Source organism: Phytophthora cinnamomi (genome assembly GCF_018691715.1).
Source record: "Phytophthora cinnamomi strain GKB4 chromosome Unknown Contig36, whole genome shotgun sequence".
Taxonomy (NCBI): Eukaryota; Oomycota; class Peronosporomycetes; order Peronosporales; family Peronosporaceae; genus Phytophthora; species Phytophthora cinnamomi.
Window position 1 is genome coordinate 469241 of NW_027150969.1, and position 24265 is coordinate 493505.

At 51.4% G+C, this 24265-nt stretch overlaps 5 protein-coding genes across 6 annotated transcripts; 3 read left to right on the forward strand and 2 right to left on the reverse strand.

Moving 5' to 3' along the window:
* Positions 1-308: 308 nt before the first annotated feature.
* IUM83_18801 (e3 ubiquitin-protein ligase) lies at positions 309-1857 on the forward strand (the record flags this gene model as incomplete). Its single annotated transcript, XM_067943817.1, has 2 exons — positions 309-1688; positions 1747-1857. The coding sequence occupies 2 exons, from the start codon at positions 309-311 to the stop codon at positions 1855-1857; spliced, it is 1491 nt and encodes a 496-aa protein (XP_067792273.1).
* A 1253-nt stretch (positions 1858-3110) lies between these two features.
* IUM83_18802 (e3 ubiquitin-protein ligase) lies at positions 3111-6746 on the forward strand (the record flags this gene model as incomplete). Its single annotated transcript, XM_067943818.1, has 1 exon — positions 3111-6746. One exon carries the CDS (start codon positions 3111-3113, stop codon positions 6744-6746), a length of 3636 nt encoding a protein of 1211 aa, XP_067792286.1.
* An 828-nt stretch (positions 6747-7574) lies between these two features.
* On the reverse strand, positions 7575-7967 carry IUM83_18803 (uncharacterized protein; the record flags this gene model as incomplete). Its single annotated transcript, XM_067943819.1, has 1 exon — positions 7575-7967. The coding sequence occupies one exon, from the start codon at positions 7965-7967 to the stop codon at positions 7575-7577; it is 393 nt and encodes a 130-aa protein (XP_067792272.1).
* Positions 7968-10746: 2779 nt separating this feature from the next.
* IUM83_18804 (transcription initiation factor tfiid subunit) lies at positions 10747-14622 on the reverse strand (the record flags this gene model as incomplete). Its single annotated transcript, XM_067943820.1, has 1 exon — positions 10747-14622. The coding sequence occupies one exon, from the start codon at positions 14620-14622 to the stop codon at positions 10747-10749; it is 3876 nt and encodes a 1291-aa protein (XP_067792288.1).
* A 1378-nt stretch (positions 14623-16000) lies between these two features.
* Positions 16001-21481, forward strand: IUM83_18805 (ATP-binding Cassette (ABC) Superfamily; the record flags this gene model as incomplete). 2 transcript variants are annotated; one of them, XM_067943822.1, is made up of 2 exons in its annotated part: positions 16001-16701; positions 21394-21481. In XM_067943822.1, the coding sequence occupies 2 exons, from the start codon at positions 16001-16003 to the stop codon at positions 21479-21481; spliced, it is 789 nt and encodes a 262-aa protein (XP_067792333.1). The 2 variants fall into 2 exon arrangements, with proteins under 2 accessions (XP_067792333.1, XP_067792334.1); XM_067943821.1 differs by lacking the exon at positions 21394-21481 and adding an exon at positions 17720-17816.
* Between the last annotated feature and the right edge of the window lie 2784 nt (positions 21482-24265).

The window sequence follows — 24265 nt, forward strand, 5'->3', positions numbered from 1 at the left end:
CTCACACTCGAATCCTGCGGCAATCTTTCCAACACACAGTATCTGGTCTCCACTATACTTTTGTAAATTATGTGAGACACACCATCTTTTCTTTTTCACCTCGGTGCCGTCCCAACATTTTCGCATCTCGTCGTGAGCGCCCAGTGCCGTCGAGAGCCGAGCTGTCCGAGGCGTCTGCGCGTCCCCCAGAGCTCCGACCGCATCGATCAACACCTCGTCGTGTCCGCCGCTGTCTGCGCTCTCCAACGCGCTGCAATTCGCTGTCGGGCGCGCGCTGTGGCCGTCGGAATCTTCGCCAACGCCCAGCCATGTCGGAGCTGCCGGGTTTCGAGTCCCCAGCAGCGCTGCGGCGCTTCCTGCAGACGCAGAGCGTGGCCAGCCTGAACCGCGACGTGATGGCGCGCCTGCTGTCGGAGCTGCGGCGTTTGCCAGCGCTGGAGCGCAGTGTGGAGACTAATTCAGTACTCTTGGACCAGGTCGGCGCCTTCCTGGACGCCATCCTATTGGCGCACGCCGACAGAGTACTGATTCAAGATAACCCGAACATGGCTACACTACTGCAGAGTGATGGTCAGCTGCCGCCGGTCGCGCGGGACGCCTTCTTCGAGCGCTTCAAGCCGCGCAGCAGCGCGCAGACGCTGTGCGGCTACCTGTTCCAGCGCAACGACATCGTGTTCAACTGCAAGACGTGCCAGTCGGACGAGACGTGCGTGCTGTGCCTCAAGTGCTTCCAGAACGGCAACCACGAGGGCCACGACGTGTTTTTCCACCGCACGAGCCCCGGCGGGGTCTGCGACTGCGGAGACAGCGAGGCCTGGGCGCCCGAGGGCTTCTGTGTCTTCCACGGCCAGCGGGACGGCGACAGCGCCCCTACTTCCAACAGCAGCAGCAACAATAACAATGAGAGCGCCGGCTCGCTGCCGGAGGACATTGTGCAGGTGGCGGACGCGCTGTTCACGGCCATCGTGGGCTTCTGCGTGGAGATGGCCAAGCGCTCCATGCAGGTGTTCGACGCCGAGTTCGTGGACGCGCAGGGCCGCCAGACGCTCAACGAGCTGCGGCGCCAAGTGCAGGAGCGAGGCCTCAGCATGGAGGACGCCCAGAGACTCGAGAAGAAGTTCCACGTGAGGATCTGCAACGACGACGTCCACTCGGACGAGGATCTGATACGATCGCTGTCGCAGAAGCGCATCTCGAGGGCGGAAGACCTCGTGCGCGCCATCGACTCGAACGGCTCGGAGATCGTGGCCCATAATTTGACGCTGCGCGACGCGCTGACGCTGATGCAGGCGCTGAAAAGCGAGGGGTGGCATGTGTGTGTGGTGCAGGACACGTTTATCCACGACGAGGACGTGCTGCTGCGGGTCACGCAGTGGGTGAAAGCGATCTGCTCGCTGTCGAAGCAGCTTCACGTGCTGTTTTGCGACAAACTGTTCGCTACGGACGGGCAGAGCAAGGAGCCGATCCAGATCATGTTCCTCTCGGACCCCTACTTCCGGAAGGATATTGTGCTCGAGCTGTACGAGCTCTACCTAAAGCTGCAGGGAGACAAGGACCCAAAGCTGCAGTTCTCGATTGTTTTCCTGAAAGTGTACAACCGGATGATGCTTAAGTATTTTTGTGGTGTGGGTACGCGCGAAGAATCTCTGTTTCAATACGGCGTTCAAATTCTTACGACTCCGTCTATCGTTCATCACTTGGCGACGCTTGGTCTACTGGATATGCTTCTGGATACTATCAACACAGCACTTGAGATGGCACGCGCTCCCTCGTTGCCGCCGCATCAGCACCAGGGAGTTCAGCATATTCTGGATTGCGATCATCCTCTGCTCAAATTCAAGCGTTACCATTTCGTGATTGAAAACTTTGGATATGTGTTGGGTATACCAGCCATGTCGAGTGCGCTACTTCTGCGCTCAGACTTACTGGATAAATGGTTGGAGGCACTCGCAGAGATATGGGGCCTCGACCCGCAAGTGCGGATACAGGATGGACGTGCACACGTGACGTACGAAACCCAATCCTGGCTGACTGCGTTTGCGTTTCACGCAAACGCGAGTAAAATTCTCACACTTATATCCAAGGGCCTTCGATACCACGAGGCGGCGGACACTGAATCTCGCAATCGAGACCGCGAACGCATGATATTTAATATGCTGGAAGGCTTCTGGGAGCAGTTGGATCGTGCTGGAGTAATTACAACTCGGTTGAAGCTTTACGTACCGCCGTGCGGTCGGCTAATGGGGTCTTCAGAGAGGATTGTCAAGTATGATGTCTCGACGCAGCCCGTGTCTTTCCATAACCCTCTCCATGGTCTACTTGCCAGTTTCCTTATCGAGAGTTTGTATTACGGACCACCACCAGCGCCTGGTAGTGCCGTTCCTTGGATTACAAACTGGGGCGCGCTTCTCGAGCGATCTATGGCGAAGGTGTTGGGGTTAAATGGAGTCGAGGGAGAGGAGCAGAATGACTTCGTTCGACATCAAAAAAGTATGTTGATTTATGGAATGATGGAATATCCGCTGCGCTCTCTTGTTCTCTGCGCGCAGATTAGTTGTGGACTATGGATTCGTAATGGGCAGAATATGCAGCGTCAGATGTTGAATTACACGAGTCCGCCGTGGTGCAGTGAGCTGCGTGACTTGGATCTCTTCCTTGTGCAAGTGAGCTCGACCATTGTAGGATTCCCTAAATTTTTGACGATTTTTTTCGATCGGTTCGGCTTATCCGAGTGGCTAGTTACGTGGTCAAATGTCCGCAATGCTAATGACGACAGCTCCGGCATTTCTGCTCGCGAGGCGATCTCCAGTGGTACTGAAGACGAAAAGCTTGTGGGTGTTTTGGAAGCCGCGCTCCTGCAGCTGATCTGGATTGTAAGTGAGCTTACACCTCCGTTGGATGCTATTGAGCAAAGAGACACGGTGCTTCGTCGCGAGATTATCCACAGATTAAGTCAACACCCGTGTCGTTTGTCAGAGTTACTCGACCAAACTACATTTGTCGTTTCCACGCCTTTCGGTGGCATTTCAGCTCGCCAGGAGAAGCAGCATCTTACTCGTCTCGAACGGATACTCGATGAAGTTGCTGACGAGCAAGTAAAGCGCTCTGTCATGGTGGCTCCTCTTGGCGATGGAGCAGGTGAGGATGATAACATGGGTGATGGCGCGATGGAACCCACCAAGTACACTCTGAAAAAGGAGTACTATAAGGAGTACGATCCATCATTTTATCACTTGAGTCGATCTAGCCACGAGAAGGCGCAATTTGCTCGACAGGAAGCTCTGTTCAAGACATGGAAGGTCGAGGATCCACCTATTGCGTTGGTTACACAAGTTCCACCTCCCCATTTGTCATTGGGCACGGTGCGCTTTCTCGTGCTTGAAAAGGGTCTGTTAGGCATTTTGCGACTCGTACTGGAAGATGCGAACTGCCCTGCTGATGGGCATTGTGAAGGAACAAATTGTACTCCTGGAGTTAAGAGGACCAACGTTATGGTGGTGTTGCGCGCTATTCACCTGATTAATTTGATCGTGCTTGTATTGAAGCGTGGTGCTGGTGGTTCAACCCTTCCCCAACAAAATGAGGTTGTGTTATCCGAGAGTAAAAGGCGCCAAACACTAGCACTATTGCGAAATGGCCCTGAGGCTTTCGAGGAAGCTGATACAACTTCTCGTGGTAAGAAGCGTGTGAAGAGGCAGCCGATGTCTAATGATGATGGTGATGTACAAATGAGTAGTGATAGCGACCAAGGCGATTTGAGTGAGGTGAAGGATTTGAGTATTGTTGCACTGCTCGTAGCACTGTCGAAGGACATGGTAAATCATGATTTTGAAACATCGAAGTCTACGATCTCGGCGATCTACTGGATCTTGAATGAGTTAGCGGCACTCGACCGCGTCATTCATGCCTACGTTGAGCTTAAGGTTTGGAGTGGAATGAAGAAGCACGAGGAATTGGTGGCTGAAAACGGCATGTCGAAGGCGCAGCTCAAAAAGCTTCATCAGCAACGAGCTATCGCTGCAATGATGGCGCGCCAGAAGGCGTTTGCACAGTCTAGCGCCTTTGCTGAAATGGATGACGAGGATCAGGATGAGGACGACTCCGGCGGATCTGGATCTGGTGGTAAGTTCGGCATGGACTCAGACGACGTCAACCACGAGGTACCTGGGCATACGATTGTCTACCAGCCGCCGCCGCCGCCAGACTGCATTATTTGCTCTCAGAAAGAGAAGGATGAGCCAATCATGTACATTGGTCATGCCCAAATGAGTCGGGTCAATGCTCACGCACTTGAAAACCTTCCTGGCGATGTGGAGACTGCTGTGGCGGAAGCGAATAACACCGACGAGAACAACAGTACGCCGTCTACGTCTGCTACGGGGACGGCAGCGTTCCCACCTCAAATTCACTTATCGCTGTGCGGTCATGCTGTTCACCTCCATTGCTGGCAGAAATATTTCGAATCTGTTAAGGCTCAATCTCGGTTCAACCTTGAGCACAGCCAGACTAATATCGCGTTCGACGCACATTTTGGCGAGTTCCTGTGCCCGCTGTGCCAGGCACTCAGCTCTATGCTTGTGCCATGCATACCGATTTGTTCGCCACTGACGTTGGCCGATCAGCAACGCGACCGCGACGCCATGGAACGGGTATTCCAGTCCAAGCAAGATACATCCAGGATTCTTTCGTGGTTGTCAGATGGCCTACCTAACCGGCTGAAGGCAATAGCCTCTCAAGACGATAGCATAAACGCTGAAGAGGAAGGTGACGATGAAAGGACTCGTTTGCAACGGCAAGATAATATTCGGGCCATGAAACAATTCGCTGTCTCTTTTCTTGAGGCGATGCTGCGCTTCCAACCAGAAATGACGCATCTGGCAACGGCGATGAGTGCGCTGAAGAAGGGGTTCTTCTCAACTGGGCCACAGCTGACGCATTTAATTTGGTCATCTGTGGCTTCAACGATCACAAGCACCCAGCTCAGTGGTATTTCTTCTGCTATCTATTCCCTTGAGGCTTATGCATCATCCAAGAATGGACAGAAAGGAAGCACTTATCGGACAAGCCCCGCTACTCGGCCCAACGGCGGTACAGGTCCTGCAACTGCGGCGTCTTCATTTTCATCGTTAAGGATCACCAACATCCTGAACCCAGTGGTGCCGTGTCTGAAAACCCGTGTCGCTGTGTCTCTTCCCGAAGCCCTTGACCCTCAGCTGGATCAGTTTACACCCAAGGATGATAGCAAGCTGAATGTGTTGCTTCGGTCTCTTCGCCGCGTGCCATTGCTATTCAAAAATGATCGACGAGATTTTTACCGGACCATGTGCTACCCCATCGCGCAGAACCTTCGACTTGCTCTCGAGCCTGAGCAATGGCTGCAGACGTTGCCACAGGGTCCACCATTGCAACTTGGCCAACCTATCCTGGGTCAGGATCTGTTCTACCTGTGCGTGGCGATCTGCAGCAGCATGTTAACGACAAAGGCCGATATTCTGGTTACGATTCGGTCGCTGTGCGTCCTGAACATGGCTCAGGTGCTCATACAGCTAGCCCAAATGGAAGCTGAAGACGAGGACGATTGCATCGAGGAAGAACAAAACGAATCTGAAGGAAGGAGTAATGCTTCGAATACCAGACAAGGCGGCACGAGTGACGATGCTTCCCCTGAGCAAATGGAGGAAATGCAACGTGGACTCGAGACGCTTATGGCTCGTCTTGCACACGAAGCTGGCGTGAGTTTGGTAGCGGAGACAGATCAAAACGACGATAGTGACACTCCACGTCGACGCTCAGCCCCGCAAGGGCGACAGCTCCAGCTTCTTTTCAAGTCGTCATGCTTAGCGTTCATGCGGCAGGTGACACTGTTGTGTCGTGCCTTTTTCCGAGGTGACCAGGACCCTGATGCGTCGTGGAGTGCTAACTTCGTGAGCTCTCTGCGGCTTAGCACAAACTACCACGACATGTGCCAACAGATTGGGTTGCCGAGAATTACTCAGCTGCTGGCGGATGAGGAGCTTGTCGACTACCTCCTGCGAGCTGCGCGCGAGCTTCGTGTTCGTCCCACCAGTGCTGCAGTAGCCGACGAATTACAATCCCGCTACAAGCAACACGGGCATGCTGAGTCGGTTGTTGAAGCTATTCAAGAATTGGTGTCCACAGAGGATAAGGACTCGACTGAACGCGAGGTGCTGATCACGCGTGGAAACTTGCGACAAATGCCGAAGCTGCCTCTTCGACTGGAACCGGACGCACAGCAACACAAGAATCTGTTCCACTTTGCGAACATTCGCCTTGTGAAGCTGGCGTCTTCGTACACAGATCTGCACTCGGAAGTTCTGGGTAAGAGTAAGTGCAAGCAGACGTGGAAAACGGTGGAGAACCCAGCTATCTGCCTCGTGTGTGAACAAGTGCTCTGTGCCGGAACGGAGTGCTGCCGACGACGCAGTGATGGGATGGGCGCCTGCACACATCACGCCATCACGTGCGGAGCCGGTGTTGGACTCTTCTTCCTCATGCGATCGTCATCAGTGCTGCTCGTGTTCGGACCGCGGAGTTCCTACTTTGGCTCGCCGTACCTCGACATGTTCGGTGAAGAAGACATCAACGTTCGTCGTGGCCGGCCGCTGTACCTGAACGCCAAGCGCATGAAGGCTCTGCAGGCGCTGTACGCGAACCACCAGCTGGCCAACGAGGTCGCGCGGAATCGCCGCACCTCCGACCAGTACATTCGAAATAACTATTACTGAGCAAGGAGAGGAGGGAGTAGTGTGTCGGCATAGATGATGACCATGCTTGATAACCGTGAACAAAACAAAACAACTCATCGCTGATACTGCACACGAATTGTTCTTGTATTTTCGTTTCGAATTGAGATACAGTGTGTAACTTAACTACTTTGAGCTAACGACCTTGACGACAGACGTCGTTTACCATCCGTCCTTGTGCTCTGGCGCTTATTAACCAGTGCTGCCCCTAGATATTAAAGTGTCGAAGCCGCGAGCCCCGAAGGGTTCTCTAGATCGTTGTGCTCCAGCCAGTGTCCGACATCGTTGGCAACATGGTTAAAAATCTTGTCCCATCTCGAGGTGGAGCTTGCCCCGCGGGTGAGATCATGTTAGACGCTTTGTCTGGAGTCCATTGCTAGATTAGCCAGCGCGTCCGACACCTTGTTATATACACGTAGGTGAACTTGTTCATGTGTTGTTGTTGTGCAAACAGTGTAGGCGTTCTACAGCTTGTGCGACCGGAAGGTGGTGTCGCCCATTTTGAACTTGAACTTCTTGTAGTGGAACTGCTCGAGCGGCACGACCATGTTAAGTATTGTGGTTCACGTAGTGCTGGTCTCTTCAACAGAGCCCTTTCTGCATTGAGTTGCAGACATTTTGCGCAACATAAAGTGACGTGGAGGGGAGGTTGCTTTTTGCAGAGGTGGTTAATGGTGCATTTGTATCAGTACTGGTAACTACGGCTGCATGGAGTCTGAGAAAGGGGCCATAGGTTTCCTGACTCGAAAGTGGCAACGCTACTACTTCACGATAAAGGCTGCGTCACTCGCTGAGATCTGGGTCCTTCCTTTAATCAAACCTTGTTTTGAGGAAGCCCCTGCTCATCAACTCCTTGTCGAGATAAGCACTGTATTTTTCCGCTATAATGAGTCTTGGAGGCTTGAGAGCAAGAATCTTGTAGTTGTAATCAGCATCTGTAACTCCCAGCGCCTTGGCATATTCCTCAAATGTGACACGCTTTTTGCTGAAGTCTTCGTAGCTGGCCTTACCGCCGTTGACCAATTGTTTCACGAAAGCCTCTCTCTTCGCAATTTTCTCTAGCTTCAAATTCTCGGTGTACTGAGCAGGTTTGACTTTGGCCACCGTGGTCTCAAACTTTTGAAAGAGCTCATTTAATGTTCTTTCTTCATCAGCTGCGTTGTCAGTCGTCTTGAGGCCACGGAGCGATCGCTTGCTGTTCATGCTCACCCGGTGGCCTGGTTTACGTCTGAGACCCTCATCGGCTTGATCTCGGACGAAAGCGCGGGGGCCACAAGGGCATCACTGCTCACGAGAAGGGTGAGCGCTGCAACGAGCACGAGAAACCACTTGGTCATGGCGCAGCGTAGTATTCTGGCGGCTGAGGTGAAGAGAGAATGAAAAGGTGTGCTGGGTCCGGGGAAACTGATGGAATGACAGCTCCACATCAGAGTTGGGCCCCGGATGAAGTACGAGCGATGCACATCGAAGAATGCTGTAGCTCACTGTACTACATACCGCATCGCCTCTGTCCTAAGCGAAGTTTTGTCCTAAGCGAATTTTTATTTTAGCCAATGAAAACAATGCATTGACACCACATGTCTGTAGTTAAAATTCCATGTTGACGAGCTAATTATAGGCTTCCACCAGCCATTCGGTCTCAGTGTTCAAAGTGCTATGGGTAAACCACGCACCACAGGAACCGGCAAAAAGCCAAAGCGCTACACCCGCATTGCAGTCGACTATACGCACAAGCGCCGCCTTCTCGAATTCCTGGCTGCTGGCTATTCTGTAAACGAAGCTATTGCACACGTCTACCCAAATTGCAGCAGGCAAACAGTTTGTAGTGATAATGATTATTCCAGCAGCTCCGACGATGAGTTTTTCTAGATGCACAATACAACATATTACTTTGATAAGACTTAATTGCGAAGGTAACCAAGCGAGCTTGTCAATTGGGAAAGAGCACCGCAATTTTATGCGGGTTCAATTCCCGCCGTGTCCATATTTTTTGATTGATCCAAAATACCAAGAATTATTATAACTTTTACTTTTTATCATTTAATTCTGAGACTTGGCAACAGATGTACCGTAAACTGCATACATTGCAGTTCGCTTAGGACAGGGGCGATGCGGTACAATACATATTATAGTACACATGTTTTTTCCGAAGGCACGTGTTGCTGTTCCATACTGGTTGGAATTCATGCAAGCGTACGGGAATTATTATACCGTACTGTGTTCTGTCCTCAAATATTACACTTGTAGCGAATCATAGCATCTAACAGGACGTGTTTTAAACAGGGTTGTGTATGGGATCGAAATTTGCTAACAACTTACGACTAATTGTTATCTTATATAACAGCTCATACGAGGTCTTACATGAGTTGTAACAAATTCTGTCAGGTTAGTTATTTTATACACCGGAAGTGTTATTGATTGCTTGTAGCAAGAGCTTTTTTATAATCCGATGTTCGAGGACTACGCAAACCTCAGACGCATCAGCAGAGGAATAACGCATCGCCCGCTGCCCGAGAATGCGCTCTGCTTCCTGCAAAACGAACTGACAACTCCGCGTGCTGGCTTGTGTTCCGTTTTAGTGCTGATAAGCGATTTTATCAGCCGCCAACGCTAGTATACGATATACGATGACCAGATGCAGAACGCCATTGAGCTGAAGGCATAGTTTTTTCATGCTATGACAAAGTCGTGCTGCGCTCTGGACTTACCTGTTTTTGGTGTACCCAAGAAGAGCTGACAGCTCTTCCGAGCTCCAGCTCGCTGTACTTTATGTACACATGTTTTTTTTCCGAAGGCACGTGTTGCAGTACTGGTTGGAATTCATGCGACCGTATTGCCCTAATCCGCCTTTTTCATTAGCTACGTGTACATGCGCGATCAGCCCCTGAGGGCAGCCAACGCCCTCAGCGCTCTCGGCATCTATACTGATCGGCCATGTGTACGGGGCGAGCCTCACAAACTTTTTTAATTCGTCGCGAAATGTATTCCCAGTTACAGGGAACGTTCGGGACACATCGAAATCGCAATTAGCGCGAGCCGAGAACATTTCACAACAACACGTTCTGTCCACAACAGTCGTCTGCAGGCAGGAGATGCCCGATACCAATAGTGGTTTGGCAGCACACGTTTTTATCTAACACAGATCTCGCCCCAGGTAAGGCCTTATATCGATTTGGAGGCGATATGAAACTAACTAACATCATCTCACTCACAGCTAGCTGGCAAAGCTAAACCCCTTCGAGATACCACCTTTGTTTGCGAGAATGGGTACGTAAGTTGCACGAGTATTCATGTACTGTACCTTATTGTAGTGTTTGTTCAACAATCAGTGCAGGGTAATCCTGTAGCAGCTGTCGTAGTCGTGAATATCATGTTTAGAAGAACAAGGCGCCATCGTTTCCATTAACCGACAACTAAAACATCTCCTGGTTACTTTTTAGTACAGCAGGCGCATGGTCCTCTTGTGCTGCGGGGACCTGATGCTCCTCTTGCAGACTCTTGCCGTTGTGCTTTTGTTGCCTGGCGCGCAGTACCGTGGCTGAACTGTTACTGATCTGAGTGCCAGAAAAATTACCTGACGTTCCGCAAAAATGTTCAGAAATACTTAGTAGCACCCTGTGGTGCCGCTATGCCACAAGGTGAACTGTCGTGAACCTGTCGTGTTATTAAAACTAGTGGCGATGCTTTGGTCTGGGAGTACAGTGCATATTTCCATTGTGCAAGTTGGGGGGCTATACAAAATTTTTGTAAATTGTAAATTTCATTTAATGAAATTTGCTCGCGGGATACGTTTCAAACTCTGATGCAGCCCCTCAATGCTCATACAAAATACCGCCAAGCTTGTCGCTCTAGCAGCGGGGGGGGGGGGCGTAGTATGCTGGAATTTAGATGATGCCCAGCTTGATAGCCACGAACAACACAAAACAAAACAACTACTGCACACAAGTTGTTCATGTATTGTTGTGCAAATAGTGTAGGCGTTCTACAGCTTGTGCGACCGGAAGGTGGTGTCGCCCATTTTGAACTTGAACTTCTTGCCGCGGAACTGCTCGAGCGCGGCGTCGGCCGGGCTGCTGGCAGCCGAAGCGAAGCCTCGCTTCCTGTCGTCGTCGGTCTTTCTGCCGAGGCCATTGCCAGCGTCGGGGCCGTTGAGACCCGCAGTGTTGCCGCCACGCCCCGAGCCGTTCATCAGCATCCGGTTCTTGCTTTCTTCCATCATCAGTCGGAGGCTCTCGTAGCCACCGGCCCAGTTTCCTGTCTTGTCTTGGACGATGTGAGCAACAGCGATGGGCGTAGTCTCCCCCCACACCTTTCTGTACAGTACAATCAGCGCCACGCGCAACCTCTGGTCCATCGCAGCAGTGGAGTTCATTAGATTCCACAATTCCTCCACGATGCGCTTGGCCGAGCTGCTGTCGTCACGAAGCTTGCTCAGGTTGGGGCGATCGAACAATCCTAACACTTTGTCCTTCTCGGGGCTCTTAAGAACAAACGACGTCGGCTCCTTCATCTCGATATAGTTCATCAGACCCAGCGTGTAACTGTGGTCCCACGTAGCCAACACTTCCTTCCCCACACCGGGCGGGAACCCGCGCATGCAGTTCAAGCACACCTGAACAGCAAACAACCGGATTCCTGGAGATTGCTCTGCCTTCAATAGCTCGCAGAGCCATAGCATCGCAGCCGTGGCGCCGTAACTATTCGATAGTAGAGAAGAATTACCTCGCGTCGATCCTCGACTGGATTTCTGGTGTCCGCCATAATTCAGCCCCATCGATGACGAAGTGGAATCGGCAGCAGTCGGACCGTTGGGGTCCTCTGCGAAATATAAGCGCAGGATGCTCTCAATCGCAGCCTTGCGCACGAGATTGGAGTGCTTTGGCGATGCAAACGAGTGGAAATTTACGAGCTTCTCCTCGCAGCGTCCGGCCAGTACCAGATTACAGAGAGCCTCGAGACAGCACACAGTGATGGTCTTGTTGTAACTAGGCTGGACTTGATCGTAGTGCAGGTAACGCAGTATTTCGCGCACAACATCTCCTTCGTCTGAGCGCGCCGACTTGTCGACAGTTAATACAGACAACGACAGCACCAGGTTGCCGATGTAGTAGCAGTCGTCAGCCACTTGCGATTGGTCGTCCATCTCCACGTAGTTCTTGGAGTTGTCGTTCTCAGTAAGTAGCTGGAGCAAGAAAGTCTCGATCTCTGGTGGTGACTTGGCGTTTTGGGCACGGATCATTGCTAGCGCCTTGGGAATGCTCTTCTTGATTTCATACTCACCAGCAGCGTAGTCCTGCACCTGAATCTGTTTGCTGGAAATCGACGCCTGCTGCGCTCCTAAGGCCTCGAGAATAACCTTACCACCTGAAGGCAAGAAATAGTTCGGCAGTGGCATGTCTGTGGCCCTGTCGAAGAAATGCTCTTTAAAGATTCGAACGAGGTTGTGCATGGCCTTCCAAATGGGGAGCTGTGTGTTCGCATTGGTCAGCGGCGCATGAATGGATTGCCAGATACCGAGAGATTGAGCAGCCTCAGCACGCAACCGCCGTGAGTGAGTAGTAAGACCACTCATGCACTCGGTGAGGACTCGGCATGACATTACGTTGGGCTTTTCGTGTGGTCGGTGGAACAGCGCCAATGCGCGGGCAGCATGCACACGCGAACCAACCTTCTTGTCGGACAGTAACTGCTCCATCCAGTTGAAGTCCGGTTGGTGCATGACCACATGCCGTAACCACGCACAGCCCGTATCGATTTTTACCCAGAACACAGGAGTGTCATTCAAACCCATGCCTGGACCACCAACCGACACAGAGTCATCTGGGTCTGCCAGTCCCTGGCGCTTTCGCCGTTTCTTACGGACCTTCGAGTGACACGGAAAGTCAAACTTGTGTCGCTTGTGTTCAATTCGTTTCTGGTACGTGTACTCGCTCGTATCCTCGACAATCGTAATCGTGATCGGGCCTGTGTATAATTTTCCACCAGGGGGAATCTCTTGCTGCAGAACCACTTCGGCCTGCGTTTGCTTACGATTGTACCAGTAACCAACTGTAAAGAACGGCATTCCAGGCTCAATTATCCACGAGGTAAGAAACGACTTCGTAAGGTCCTGACCCGGGGCTCCTGCGATCGTCTTCACTGTCTTTAGGAATGATAACGTCGTCAGCGGCTCAGTCGAAGCCGTGGATTTTCCAGCGGCACCAGAAGCAGCATTCTCACCACTTGCATCGGCTGCCTCGTCCTCACCATCACGCTTTTTGTCTTCTTGTTTCTTTCCAGCCTCATCAGTGTTTCCCTCACCATTAGCAGTTGCCGCAGCGTCACCCCCAGCGGTTGCTGTACTACTCGCTACAGCACCGGCGCCTCCTCCAGAAACCGCACGCTGAATCGCAATACTCAAGTGTTTGGGCCCTACACGCTGCTCAATCATGTGCAGCACGAGCGGTGCTTTCACTTCGAGCAGTGTCAGCGACAACGGATCGTATTCCGAGTAAACATCCACCTCCGACGACAGCAACGCCGGCGATTGCTGATCCGTCGTGAGCTCCATCGTGGTCAATGCATCCATCGCCAGCTGAATCCGGTACCCGTACTCTTCTTCGCCATAGATCGACCGCACGTACGTGTTGACCAAGTGTCCAATGACTCCAATGAGCACCCACGCGTCCTTGGTGCTCTGAATCCCCACAGCGCCGCCAACCCAGCTGCCTACAAGGCCCTTCACCTGAGCCAAGTGGGAGGGCAACTCTCGGTCAATAATACGCGACCCATGCAGCAAGTTCTGGTCCATAATGGCTCCTCCAGCGATGTACTGCAGCTGGTCCGGTAGGTCCTCCACGAACACCTGCTGGTATGTCTTGAACGGGTAAGGCGCGCCCAGCGCGCGCTCGAAGTACGTCATGGCGGACGCGAGCTTGGACGTGCAGTGCACCAGGTCCTCAAAGCACTCTGGCAGCGCGAAGTGCGTCATCCTGGGCATCTCCGGGGGCACGTACAGCCTGAAGGGCCCCACTGCAAACCCGATGGACGAGCAGTTCGTCTTGGGGTTCACCACGTAGCGGAAGCTCCGCCATTGGGTGCCGTCGGCGTCGGGCTCCGGGTTCAGCACCTGCTGCACCATTTGGCCGCTGCACACGGCCACACACCAGTCGGGCACCGTGAGCTCGATGCGGAACGTGCAGGCGTCCCTCAGTGTGTCCCGGCACGGCATCCAGGCGCGCGCGCCGTCGCAGAGGCCGCCGAAAGGCCCACAGTACGTGTACATGTGCGGCGAGCGCTTGGGTTGGTACTGCTCGTCCGGCAGCACGAAGCGGAGGCCGCCTGAAGGTTCTTCAATGTCGTACTCGATCCTCACGACCACGGGCTTGAAGCCCGTGGAGCTCTTGGGCAGGCGCTCGAGGTCCCAGGCGTCCAGTACCAACTTGTGTTCAGTGATAGTACCAACTTCCGTCTCCTCCTCTTGGTCTTGTGACAAAGGTTGATCGCTTAAGTTGCTCGAGGGCTCGTCGGCCTCGTCCTGCTCCTCGTCCTCCTGGAACCGCACGTCGCGCGGGATCTCCACGATGAGCTCGCCCTCCTTGGAGGCCACGATGGCGCCGCGGTAGAACAGGTCGAACGTGGCCAGGTCGCGGTAGTTCTCGTCCACCACGTCGCCCAGGAAGTTAAGTTGCTCGAAGGCCGCCGCCACGCCCTCCACGCGCACCGAGCGCACGCGCAGCTGCCGCGCGTGCAGCCGCAGCACGCGCAGCTCCGGCGCGCGAGGCGCCAGCACCACCTCGGCCACGCCCGCCACGCGGCGCCGCAGCACGTCCACGCGCAGCGCCACGCGCTGCTGCAGGTACTCGAAGTCGCCGATCATCTTTTGGCCAGTGGCGCCTCCTAAAGTACCAACAAACGGCTTCCGGCCTCTTGGCAGCCAATTCGGAAGTGAGCAGAGTGGCGGGGTGGCACAAATTGGGTATTGAGTGTGGACCACACATTGTTAAAAACATGGGCGTGGCGACGGTATTCTTTTCGCTAGGCACATAACGAAGGATGGTCGGTACCGATTATTGGTCTTCTTAACTTGCTAAGTACCAGTAGTACTGTAGTGCTATCTTTTTCTTGTCGTGTATTATTCGAGCAGTGTCTGTAATACGATGTCTGTCCGACGGTCGAGGCGTTCTCTCGCTACATGACGGCTAATCTTTCGCCACAATTCTCGCCCAAGCATGCTGGGCGAGGTAGTCCGTGTATCGATCCGCCTCAACAAGCCATTTGAGCTTTAAAGCGACATTTTGGTAGTTGAAATCAGCGGCAGTAACCCCAAGCGCCTTGGCAAATTCCTCTTTAGAGACCTTGTTGGCACGCGAACTTTCGAATCAAGCCCCCTTCTCAGACTTCATACAGCCTAAACACTGCAGGTAGCAATCGCAGTGCGTATTGTACTCGTCATAAGCCATTGGACCAGAATGTAGCCGGCCGTTTGAACGTTTTTATCACAAAAAACTATGGCGATATTTAGATATAAGGTGTTGTTTCGCCCGAAGATTCCAAAAATCGAGTCAGAATCAACGAACAAGAGCGCTTACAATTAGTTCGTGTGGCAAAATTCACAAAAGAAACATGTCTGCGGAGTACGCTAGTTAAAACCACGAGTAGAATCAGCCACTTGCCATGTCGCACTGCAGTATTATGGTTGCCAAGGAGAAGAGAGGTCTCGAAATGGGGTTGTTGTTGTGTACGACGTAAACTGGAAACTGAAGAGGCTTTGCTGTTCTGCGGTTGACTATTGAGCGACCCGATCACTCTATCGAAAATGCGTTTCACACGATTCTGCTTCCGACGATTTCGGAAATCATTTATGAGTCGTAGTAATCAAGAATCACTTGCATCGACGAGCATTTAGGTGCCCATGATGAGAAATATATATCGGGTCTCGACACTTCAAGCAAAATTCTGGTACAGAATCTGAGAAACCAAGAGTATAACTACGAACGCAGACAAATCTCTGACATTTCGATGGTTGATCATCACGCTCAAGTTGTAGTATTGAGCGTGCGCCGGTTTTGGTAGTGTTATGCACTCTCATTATTTGCCGAGCGATCGACGCGTCTGCATCACCAATTGAAGTTGTATATGCCGCGGCCTCTGCATGGACATGCTGCGTGTCACATCCTTGCAGCTTGCTGCGACTGGCAGAACGAGTTCACCATTGTCGGATTCGCATCAAGCTTCCTAGGCCAACAACACGAGACATGGCGCTGCAAATGCTGGACGTGTTGCCACCCGATACACTGGACGTCATGAGCTGCTTCTTGACCGGCTGGGACCTCTTCCAGTTGTCCCATATCAATGCCCAATGCTGGCGGCACTTCGCGCACTCCACACACTGGGGTCGACGATTGAAACCAGGCCAGCACAAGAACAATACTCAATCGCCCCGCAGCTTGAAAAGGGCATACGCTAAGACGCGTTCCTTTGCGTTCGAAGGTCTTCGACTGGACGAGAGGCTAAGTCATTGCGGCGGCACGGACGGATCCGGCGGTGTCATCGTGCAAGATCCATCGACAAGAGAGTCATTCACCGACGTCTTCACGGACGGATCGGCCTTCGCAGTGGACACGTGGTTCAGTCTGCTGGATGGGGATTGTGACGGCATCTTGACGGGTGGAGTGCTGTTCGGCGGCCAGTCCCCTTTGATGCGCACTTGCCTGTGGACGAACCACCACGTCGCATTCGTCGGGGTGGATGGAGACCGCAACTTGTTCTGCTCGATGCTGGACGGTCCCGCCAATTGCGTGGCTACGGGTGTTGATTTCGGTCGGTGGTATCACCTTGTGCTGTCGTATGAGGGCGGCGTGCAGAAGATCTATCTCGACGGAGAGCTCGTCAGTCAGATGGAAGGGATGCTGCACCATTCGTGGCACGAACTCTCACAGATTCAAGTCGGCACGGGGTTCGTATCGTCGTTTTGGCGGCAGAAGTCGAGTTTCCAACTCGATACGAGACCCAGAGGCGTGCGAACGTTCTGCGGCTGGCACGGTTTCCACGGGGTGGTGGACGAGTTTCGCGTCTGGCGACAACCGCTGTGTGAGCGAGAAGTTCAAGCGTTGGCGAAGTGCCAGGAGGAACTTATACTACTGGTGGATCCATGGTTCTCGTTACGACGTGCAGGTTCTGTCTTTTGCTTGAGGCGTATTCCATGCACACGTCCATCAGAACGCATTGCCGAACTGCACAAGAGTTCTCGAGCTGAATGGACGTTTGAGAAAGCAGTTCTGGAATGCTGGCAGAGCTTGTACAACTACTTGATGAAGTTGCCTTCAGCAGTAGCCACTAAGTAAGTCTACAATAACAGTACTGTAGTTATTCGTGCACTTAATAGCCTCAACTTTCCAGACCGATCTTAATGTGAAAAGATTTGTCTTGCGTTGGCCGGCGGCACCAGACCGGACGACCATTGACCCATGTTACGCTGAATGTAGCCCAATCCAACTTGTTGGTACCCGAGTTGACACCAGCTATAATGCAGCTCCAGAGTGTAAGCTCGCCTTAAACCATCAAGAAAATCGTTTTGTCTTAGCAGCTCCCAGTCGAACGTCAAGACACCGCGTGTCGACGTTGAAAGATTGTTTCAACACACCTCAGCATGTTACCACGTTATTCACGTTCGTGAATGCCAGTGCCGCACCTTCGTACTGGAGGCAGTGTCTGCAAGTTGATACAGCACGCGAATTCAAATGGCTCGAAAGTGCAAACTCATTACTCGTAGTTGGAAATCAGCCAATGTTCTCACGAAAGCTAACAACAATCACGAAAACTACAGTGACAAGTGTGATCGAGCTGGGCATGTTAAGGACTTTGGGACCGGAGACGGGAAAATTCCCAAGAAGAGAATCGGCCAAGACACAGACGGGCTTTATTTCCCGGGGAAATAACGCCTGCGTAACGCTGTACTGATTGTACAAATGCAGATCCATCTTTTCGTTCCCGGGGCAGATGACCTCGTGCTCAGCTGAGCAGCGCAAAATTGATGGAGCAGGAGTACTGTACGACACAAGTGTACTGTAGATCAGATGTACGATTCTGGGGATCCCAAACCTGTCACAGGTTCCTGCGGGAATGCATGTATAACGCAAATTTAGATGCACGCAAAACCAAGGATGTACATCCGGATGCAATCGATAAAGTGTTTCCGCCATTGTCGCGTACATAGTGTTCAACACGTGCATAGTGTTGGTTTTTCAAAGGTGAGCATTTTCCGGGGATGGAATTCACAAAACGACCCCCAGCTTATGACTCTACGCACACAATGCATTTTCTTTCTGCAGGAGCCCCAGAATCCACAAGTTACGTCTACCATGAGGGGTTTAAGTTTGACAGTAGCGTGAATTGTTCTACCGTCGAGTGGTCAAGCCTAGCAAGTTTCCCGGCCGCTGCTACAGGTACAACAAATCTCCACACGCCAAATTTGTCGACAAGGCCGTGGAAAGCGGGTCATCCCCTTCCGAGTTCGAGGAAGGCTCTTCCATTACCGGTATGCTTTCGCAGAAGCCCGTACCAATCTGCTCATAGTTGAATCGTCGCCACTTCCTCCAGCCCCCCCCCCCAGATTCCCCGAGGCAGCGACATGTTTCCTACTGCGCGATTTTATAAACACGTAGCTGGACAAAGACTTGGTATTTGTTCAGGAATTTCGATCTAGCGAGCTGGCTCGGGTACTTCAATGTACGTCATGTTTCTGAGAGGAATTGAGGTAACCGAGTCTTCCAAAGAGCTGTAAGGCACCCGCAGTTTCCGATAAAACTACTTGTTCATGCAAAATCAGCTAGGTCCCTGGATTCTCATCCCAGTGCTACCAGCTTCGTGTACCTCTTCGAAAAGCCAAGCCGCAGAGCGACGACTCGAGGAAGCAGCCCTCCGCTCCCTTCAGATGCCGGAACAACAGCGAGGAAGTGCTCTTGCCAACCACACGCCTAATAAAACACACTTGCACTAGGCTTGACAAATCTGCTTGAAGTCCCCCCCCCCCCTCAGTGGATAACGCGTCCACAGATTACCCACGGATAGATCAGTTTTTGCCCTGAGCAGCAGATCTCATACCACGTCAAGCCAGTCTCCTCAGCCTGGAGACTCCAGGACTCCTTTGTTGGGGCCAGGAAACCCCCGACAGTTTGTCGGACAAGGGTTGTCTCTATAACGGAAACGGAGACTCCGTTTGGTCTCGTAGCCAGTCCTCAGCGTCAAGCAGTGCTCCTTTGTTGATAGCTGAGCAGCCTGTGACCATCTTCATTCTCCAACTTTCTTCGAACACAACACCTTCTCTTCGACACCACCCCTCTCCTCGATCACCACACTATAGTGCATGATGAACAAGTTGGCTGTCCTCCTCGTGATTGCGTTCGCCGTCCTCGTGAGCTCAGAAACTCTGGCAGCGCCTACTGCTCGTTTTGATATCGAGTCCGAGGCAGCCCATGCCGTCGAGATTAACGTTGCTGTCGACAAGAGATCGCTTCGAGGACTCGAGATGGCAGATGACGCGGGTGATGAAGAGAGGGGCGTGCAAGACATCACCACAAAATTCGTGGCTTCAATAAAAAACCGAGGCAAAAAACTTGCTGACTGGGCGAGGGCGAACGAAGCGCTGAGTGCGAAGAGAGAGAATCTGGCAAAAACTCTGCTGAAGAATGACAAGGCTGATTTTCACACTTTGTTCAAGGAGAAGATCACACCTTCCGAGTATTTTGGAGCGGGCGGCAAGGACTGGGCAAAATACGGGGCGTATTATGTGAAGAACGTTTGGGCGTCGCGTTTTAAAAGACTAACTGGAAGAGGCGCGAAAAAAACGCAGTAGTGGGATAGCGAGCTTAGTTCTTAGCAACCGTATTCGCTGTTTCGTTAGCTCTCTGCTCTGTTATCGCAGTTGCTTCCGTGAAATCGACAGCTGTATCTCAACACGTACTTTTAAGTACTTAGCTACTAGTGTATCGCTGCTTGATCCAACGTCTGCCCTTTAAACTTTGGTACCCCCACAACGCGAGTGCTGGCCCTCACTATGCAGTAACGACGCATATTATAATACTCTACTAGACGCCTGCCAGATACTTTGTATACAATAATCACCCCCCTTGTCTACGCAGCGATATGCTCCCTTTTTCCTGCGGAATATATCAAAATTCGCCACATTTCACCGATTAGGCTTTGAGTTACTACCAAATTTAGGTAACCTGAATCAAGAAGCCAACTTTAGATACCTCGTCAGTAATCTACTACTCAACAATGACGCTGTCTAACTAGAATTAGTTTTTTTATCATAGCTAGCAAATGATAAGTCCACTAACTAGTTGATCATCTCTTCTTCTTCTTGTGGATATAATCGATAGTTTCCCATTTCACAAACCCCATATTAAGCAATTCAAACAAGCACACTTCCATAGATGCTCATGGTTTTCCCTTCAGCTGGACGGGTACAGCGGATCGATTTCGTCCTAATCCACAAGTTACGTCTGCCGTGAGAGGGTTTAACCGTAGCACGAATTTCGAATCCATCGAGGTGTTCAGCTCGGCCGAGTTTCCCTATCGCTACCGGAGGTAAAGCCGATCTCCACACGCGAAATTCGTCAACGATACCGTGCATCCGCTTCCGAGTTCTAGAAAGGGAATGAAGGGGTCTTCCGCTGTCGGTATATTTTCGCAGAAACCTGTACCAATCTGCTCATAGTTGCATCGTTGCCACTTCCTATTCAGCGAACCAATGGCCGACCACACGCGCCTTCCATCAACGTAGACGTCCTGACACTGACGGTTTACGTCGTAGGTAAGCGCCACATGATACCAGCGATTCTGTGATAATTGACAGACTGCTTGCTTCTCATTGAGAACTGAGCAGTACAACTTATTCTGTGCGTCAACCACAACAAACTGCTCCGAAATGCACCCCTGATGTCTAATCGATACGCGACTATTCTGCACGCCGTAGATGACACCACCAGAAGGTTGTGTCGCGGTACTTGGAAAACAGCAGAACCACACATCAAAGCTGAAGCTGGTATGCGTCTCGGATCGAAGACGAAATCTATGATGCCAAAACGCAGGCAAGTCGGGACACTCCAGAATCGCATACGCCAATTGTGAACGTTTCGCGCCACGCCTGAAGTTTGAGTTTCTGTCGACGAATTGGATTGAGCAAGCTTGCATGTATCGTTGCTTCCAGATCCCATGAGGCAGCGACGTGTTGACTTCTGTATTTGCTACGACACGGTGTTGCCAGAGAGAATTACCGGACAAGACGCTAAGACCCCACGAGCTCGTGTGCGACAGGTAGAAAACATCAAACCCAGAGAGGAAACCACACGTCAAGTACAGAAGATCAATTGGCAGCGATTTCAGTCCCATGCCTCACTCAACAGGTGACACGGGTGTTGCAGCGATGTTTGGATAATGCTCTCGGAGACGACCCTTCACACTGTTCCAGATGCATAGCCCGCCAGATAGAACTGTTCTAGGTAGAACTCAACATCAAACGTAGCGAGGCATATTTACGTTAATATGATGCCGGTGTTCAGTCTGAACGGTATCGATTCAAAATAGTTTTCATTTTTTTTCGTAGTGTTCATTCTAATTAACAAATTGGCGGTGGTTGTTTCAGAAATTCGATGTTGCCCATCCAGTTTCCAGAACTTTGCGAGGTCTTCTTAGCCAAGCTTGGAGCCGTGCCGTCGCTTGGCATGTGTTAACGGTGACACGATATGGACTTACAACGGGAGCGATGGCGTGTCTGGTAGACTACATGTTCACGCTGGGCAACTTTTTCTCGGGCAAGCAGCCAGCGGATGAGTCGAGAGCAGAATTTCTGACTGCTACTATATTGTTTGCAGCAACTTGGCATTGCTTATCTGTCTACACTTGCAGCGCCTTTGCCATGAGGAAACTTCATCGCAGGGATGATCCAGATAAGAGGTGGGGATTTACGAAAATCGCTGAACTTCTGATGAAGCGCACATGGACATTTTTTTTGTGGTGCTTGCCCTTACGATGGGTTCAACGTACACGATAATGGTGATTTGGACTCGCTAGTATGATTTTCAAGGGATTAATTTTCCGAGTTACAAAGCATATCGTGTTTGAAATGAAGCACATTCGACCTGAGGCTACATACATGTACATCGCGACGGCAGTCCCTACTGTAACTATAAATACACAGCTCCGCATTTTCATGCCGCGCTCTACCTCGGCGACAGTGACGGGTTTTCTGGTGTTGGGGCTGGTGGAGCCCATTGTACGATTCATTAATGTGGTGAGACATTCGCGTCCGAGAGTAGTCTCTCCGAAAACCGAGTCTGCAACGAAGTGGTTTTTGCCACTTTATCAAAAGGATATAGCGTGCTGGAGGACTTACAGCGGTTCAATCGATTCAACTTCTTCTCAGAAGAAAAATCTCAACTGGACGTCAAGCATCAGCTCGCTTCCACTCTTTCGTTGGGTGGAAACAAAAGTTACTTAGTTTCCACGCCGCGATCGCTCATGCCGACATGTGCTCCGAGTACATTGCGATAGCCTGTTCAACATCTCTCTATTACTTCTTTCGAAATCACCCGAAGCTGGGTTTGGATGAGACCACAGCTACTTCGGCCTTAGTAAATATGTGGGGTTACTATGGACCCCTATCAGTTTGGAGTTGAAATTGTAGTGGATTGGGTGTGCTGCAAGTGGGATGCCAGACACGGGATCTCGTTCGGCGATTTCAACCACATCGACGGATTCCTCACAGTTCTCTTTTCGAGCTCGACACTGACATCAATCTCGATTTCGGCAGTGTTTTATGTCCGCGGTCTCTAGGTTCTGACCCTGTTTACAGCTAACTGCAGTCGTCAGCCGACATAACCATTAATTTCGTTTCACTTCTTATAATTATGTCCATGAGGATGAGAATGAACCAGAACAGACCTCATATCCATCTAGTTCTATGGCTGGCAGGCTAAGCTTGAGACTTATGTGGGAATCACTATGCGATGCTGCAAAAGTACTTCCCATCCACGAATAGTTTTGATTTATAGTTGCCAGGGGCTCAATTGGGACATGGAGAGCTCTGCGATAGATGGCAACGTTGAACGACTGCCGGCGACGAAAAGTTTTGGCGTCTCTCGTTCCCGTCAAGGCCCGTGGCGGTTCCCATGATATATCCGTGGTAAACGCTGTCAGTGTCAGTGGCCAGAGGCCGCTAGGTCTACGCTTATCGATGTGCTATTTTGTTCTTCCACCCACAGACTGACTACGACACACCGAGCGCACTTACCCCACGCCAAAACCAAGTACCCAACCTTACTGATAATGATGTGCTCTCCGTACGAAGTAAAGTGGTACCTGAAAGGGGCTCGCACTCTTTCGATCATATGCACACCAAGAAAGTGATGTACGGCGATATCCAAGACATCCAACAGAAATGGGTCGAGCACCAGCAAGATAGCTTTGACCTGCTGCTCCAAAGCCCGCATACATGTAGAACAGTCCTGCCTCGTTCAACTGCTATGCAACACTCCGTGTCCGGGCCTCGAAGGGCAATCTATGCTACTTCGCTGCGGCAACTGGATCATATTGAGCGTTTATTCCAAACGTTAGTTAGAGTTGCTTCAAAGCAGCGATGGTTTCCTCCAATTTGACACACCTCTTGTCGTCGTACAGGGCCGGAGAAAGTTTGCCATTGTCGACTGAGACAGCGGATTACCTGGTAGTCACACAATGTTACGCTATGGTATACGATCTTTAGCGAACAAAGAAAGCGTTCGCTTTGGTTACTGGCCCGATACTGATAACTGAAATGCTGTTGCAGGCCCTCGAGCAGTTGACAACTCTGACCAAGTCGCTGCAGGACCGAAACAAGCCATGATCTACGAATCGCTAGCCATCTGAACTATCAATATTTGGTGTTTGGTTTTTCAAGCTGAAGAGTACAGGGTCTTTAAAAACAATTTATTGACTCTTTCAACGGAGCACCGGTCCTCCTTTCTGCAAGTGGCGAGCTTTAAATAGGGTTCCCGAACGAAATATCAGTCGCTGAATACGCAGCACTTGACGACGCGATAGGCGACCAGATTTTTTTTTTTTTTTTTTTTTCAGCTCTTCTCTCTTCGCGACTAGCGCTTGGTTCGCTGCCCAACCATTGCGCCACGCTTATCTTCGGTAGCTACCTGTTACTGAGCGTACCACAAGGGCGATAAACTATGGCTGGCGCGCCGAAAGTCAATACTGTACGTGCTCTCCCCTTAGTGTGATCGAAAGTGCCACGTTCAATGCTACATCCGACCTACTCGTACGTAAAGCCCTATCCACGACGCTTAAGGATAGCTTTTAGCTTCTCTTCTTTTTGGATAAAACATGAGTAGCGTGACAACGTTCCGTACTCGGGAACAAGTACTGCAGCGTTTTGGTTCGGAAGTTTAAGGTTGCTGATACCCAGCGCCTTGTCCATTTCATTGTACGTGACCTTGTTGGCATAGAAGGTTTTGAAACAGGCCCCGCTG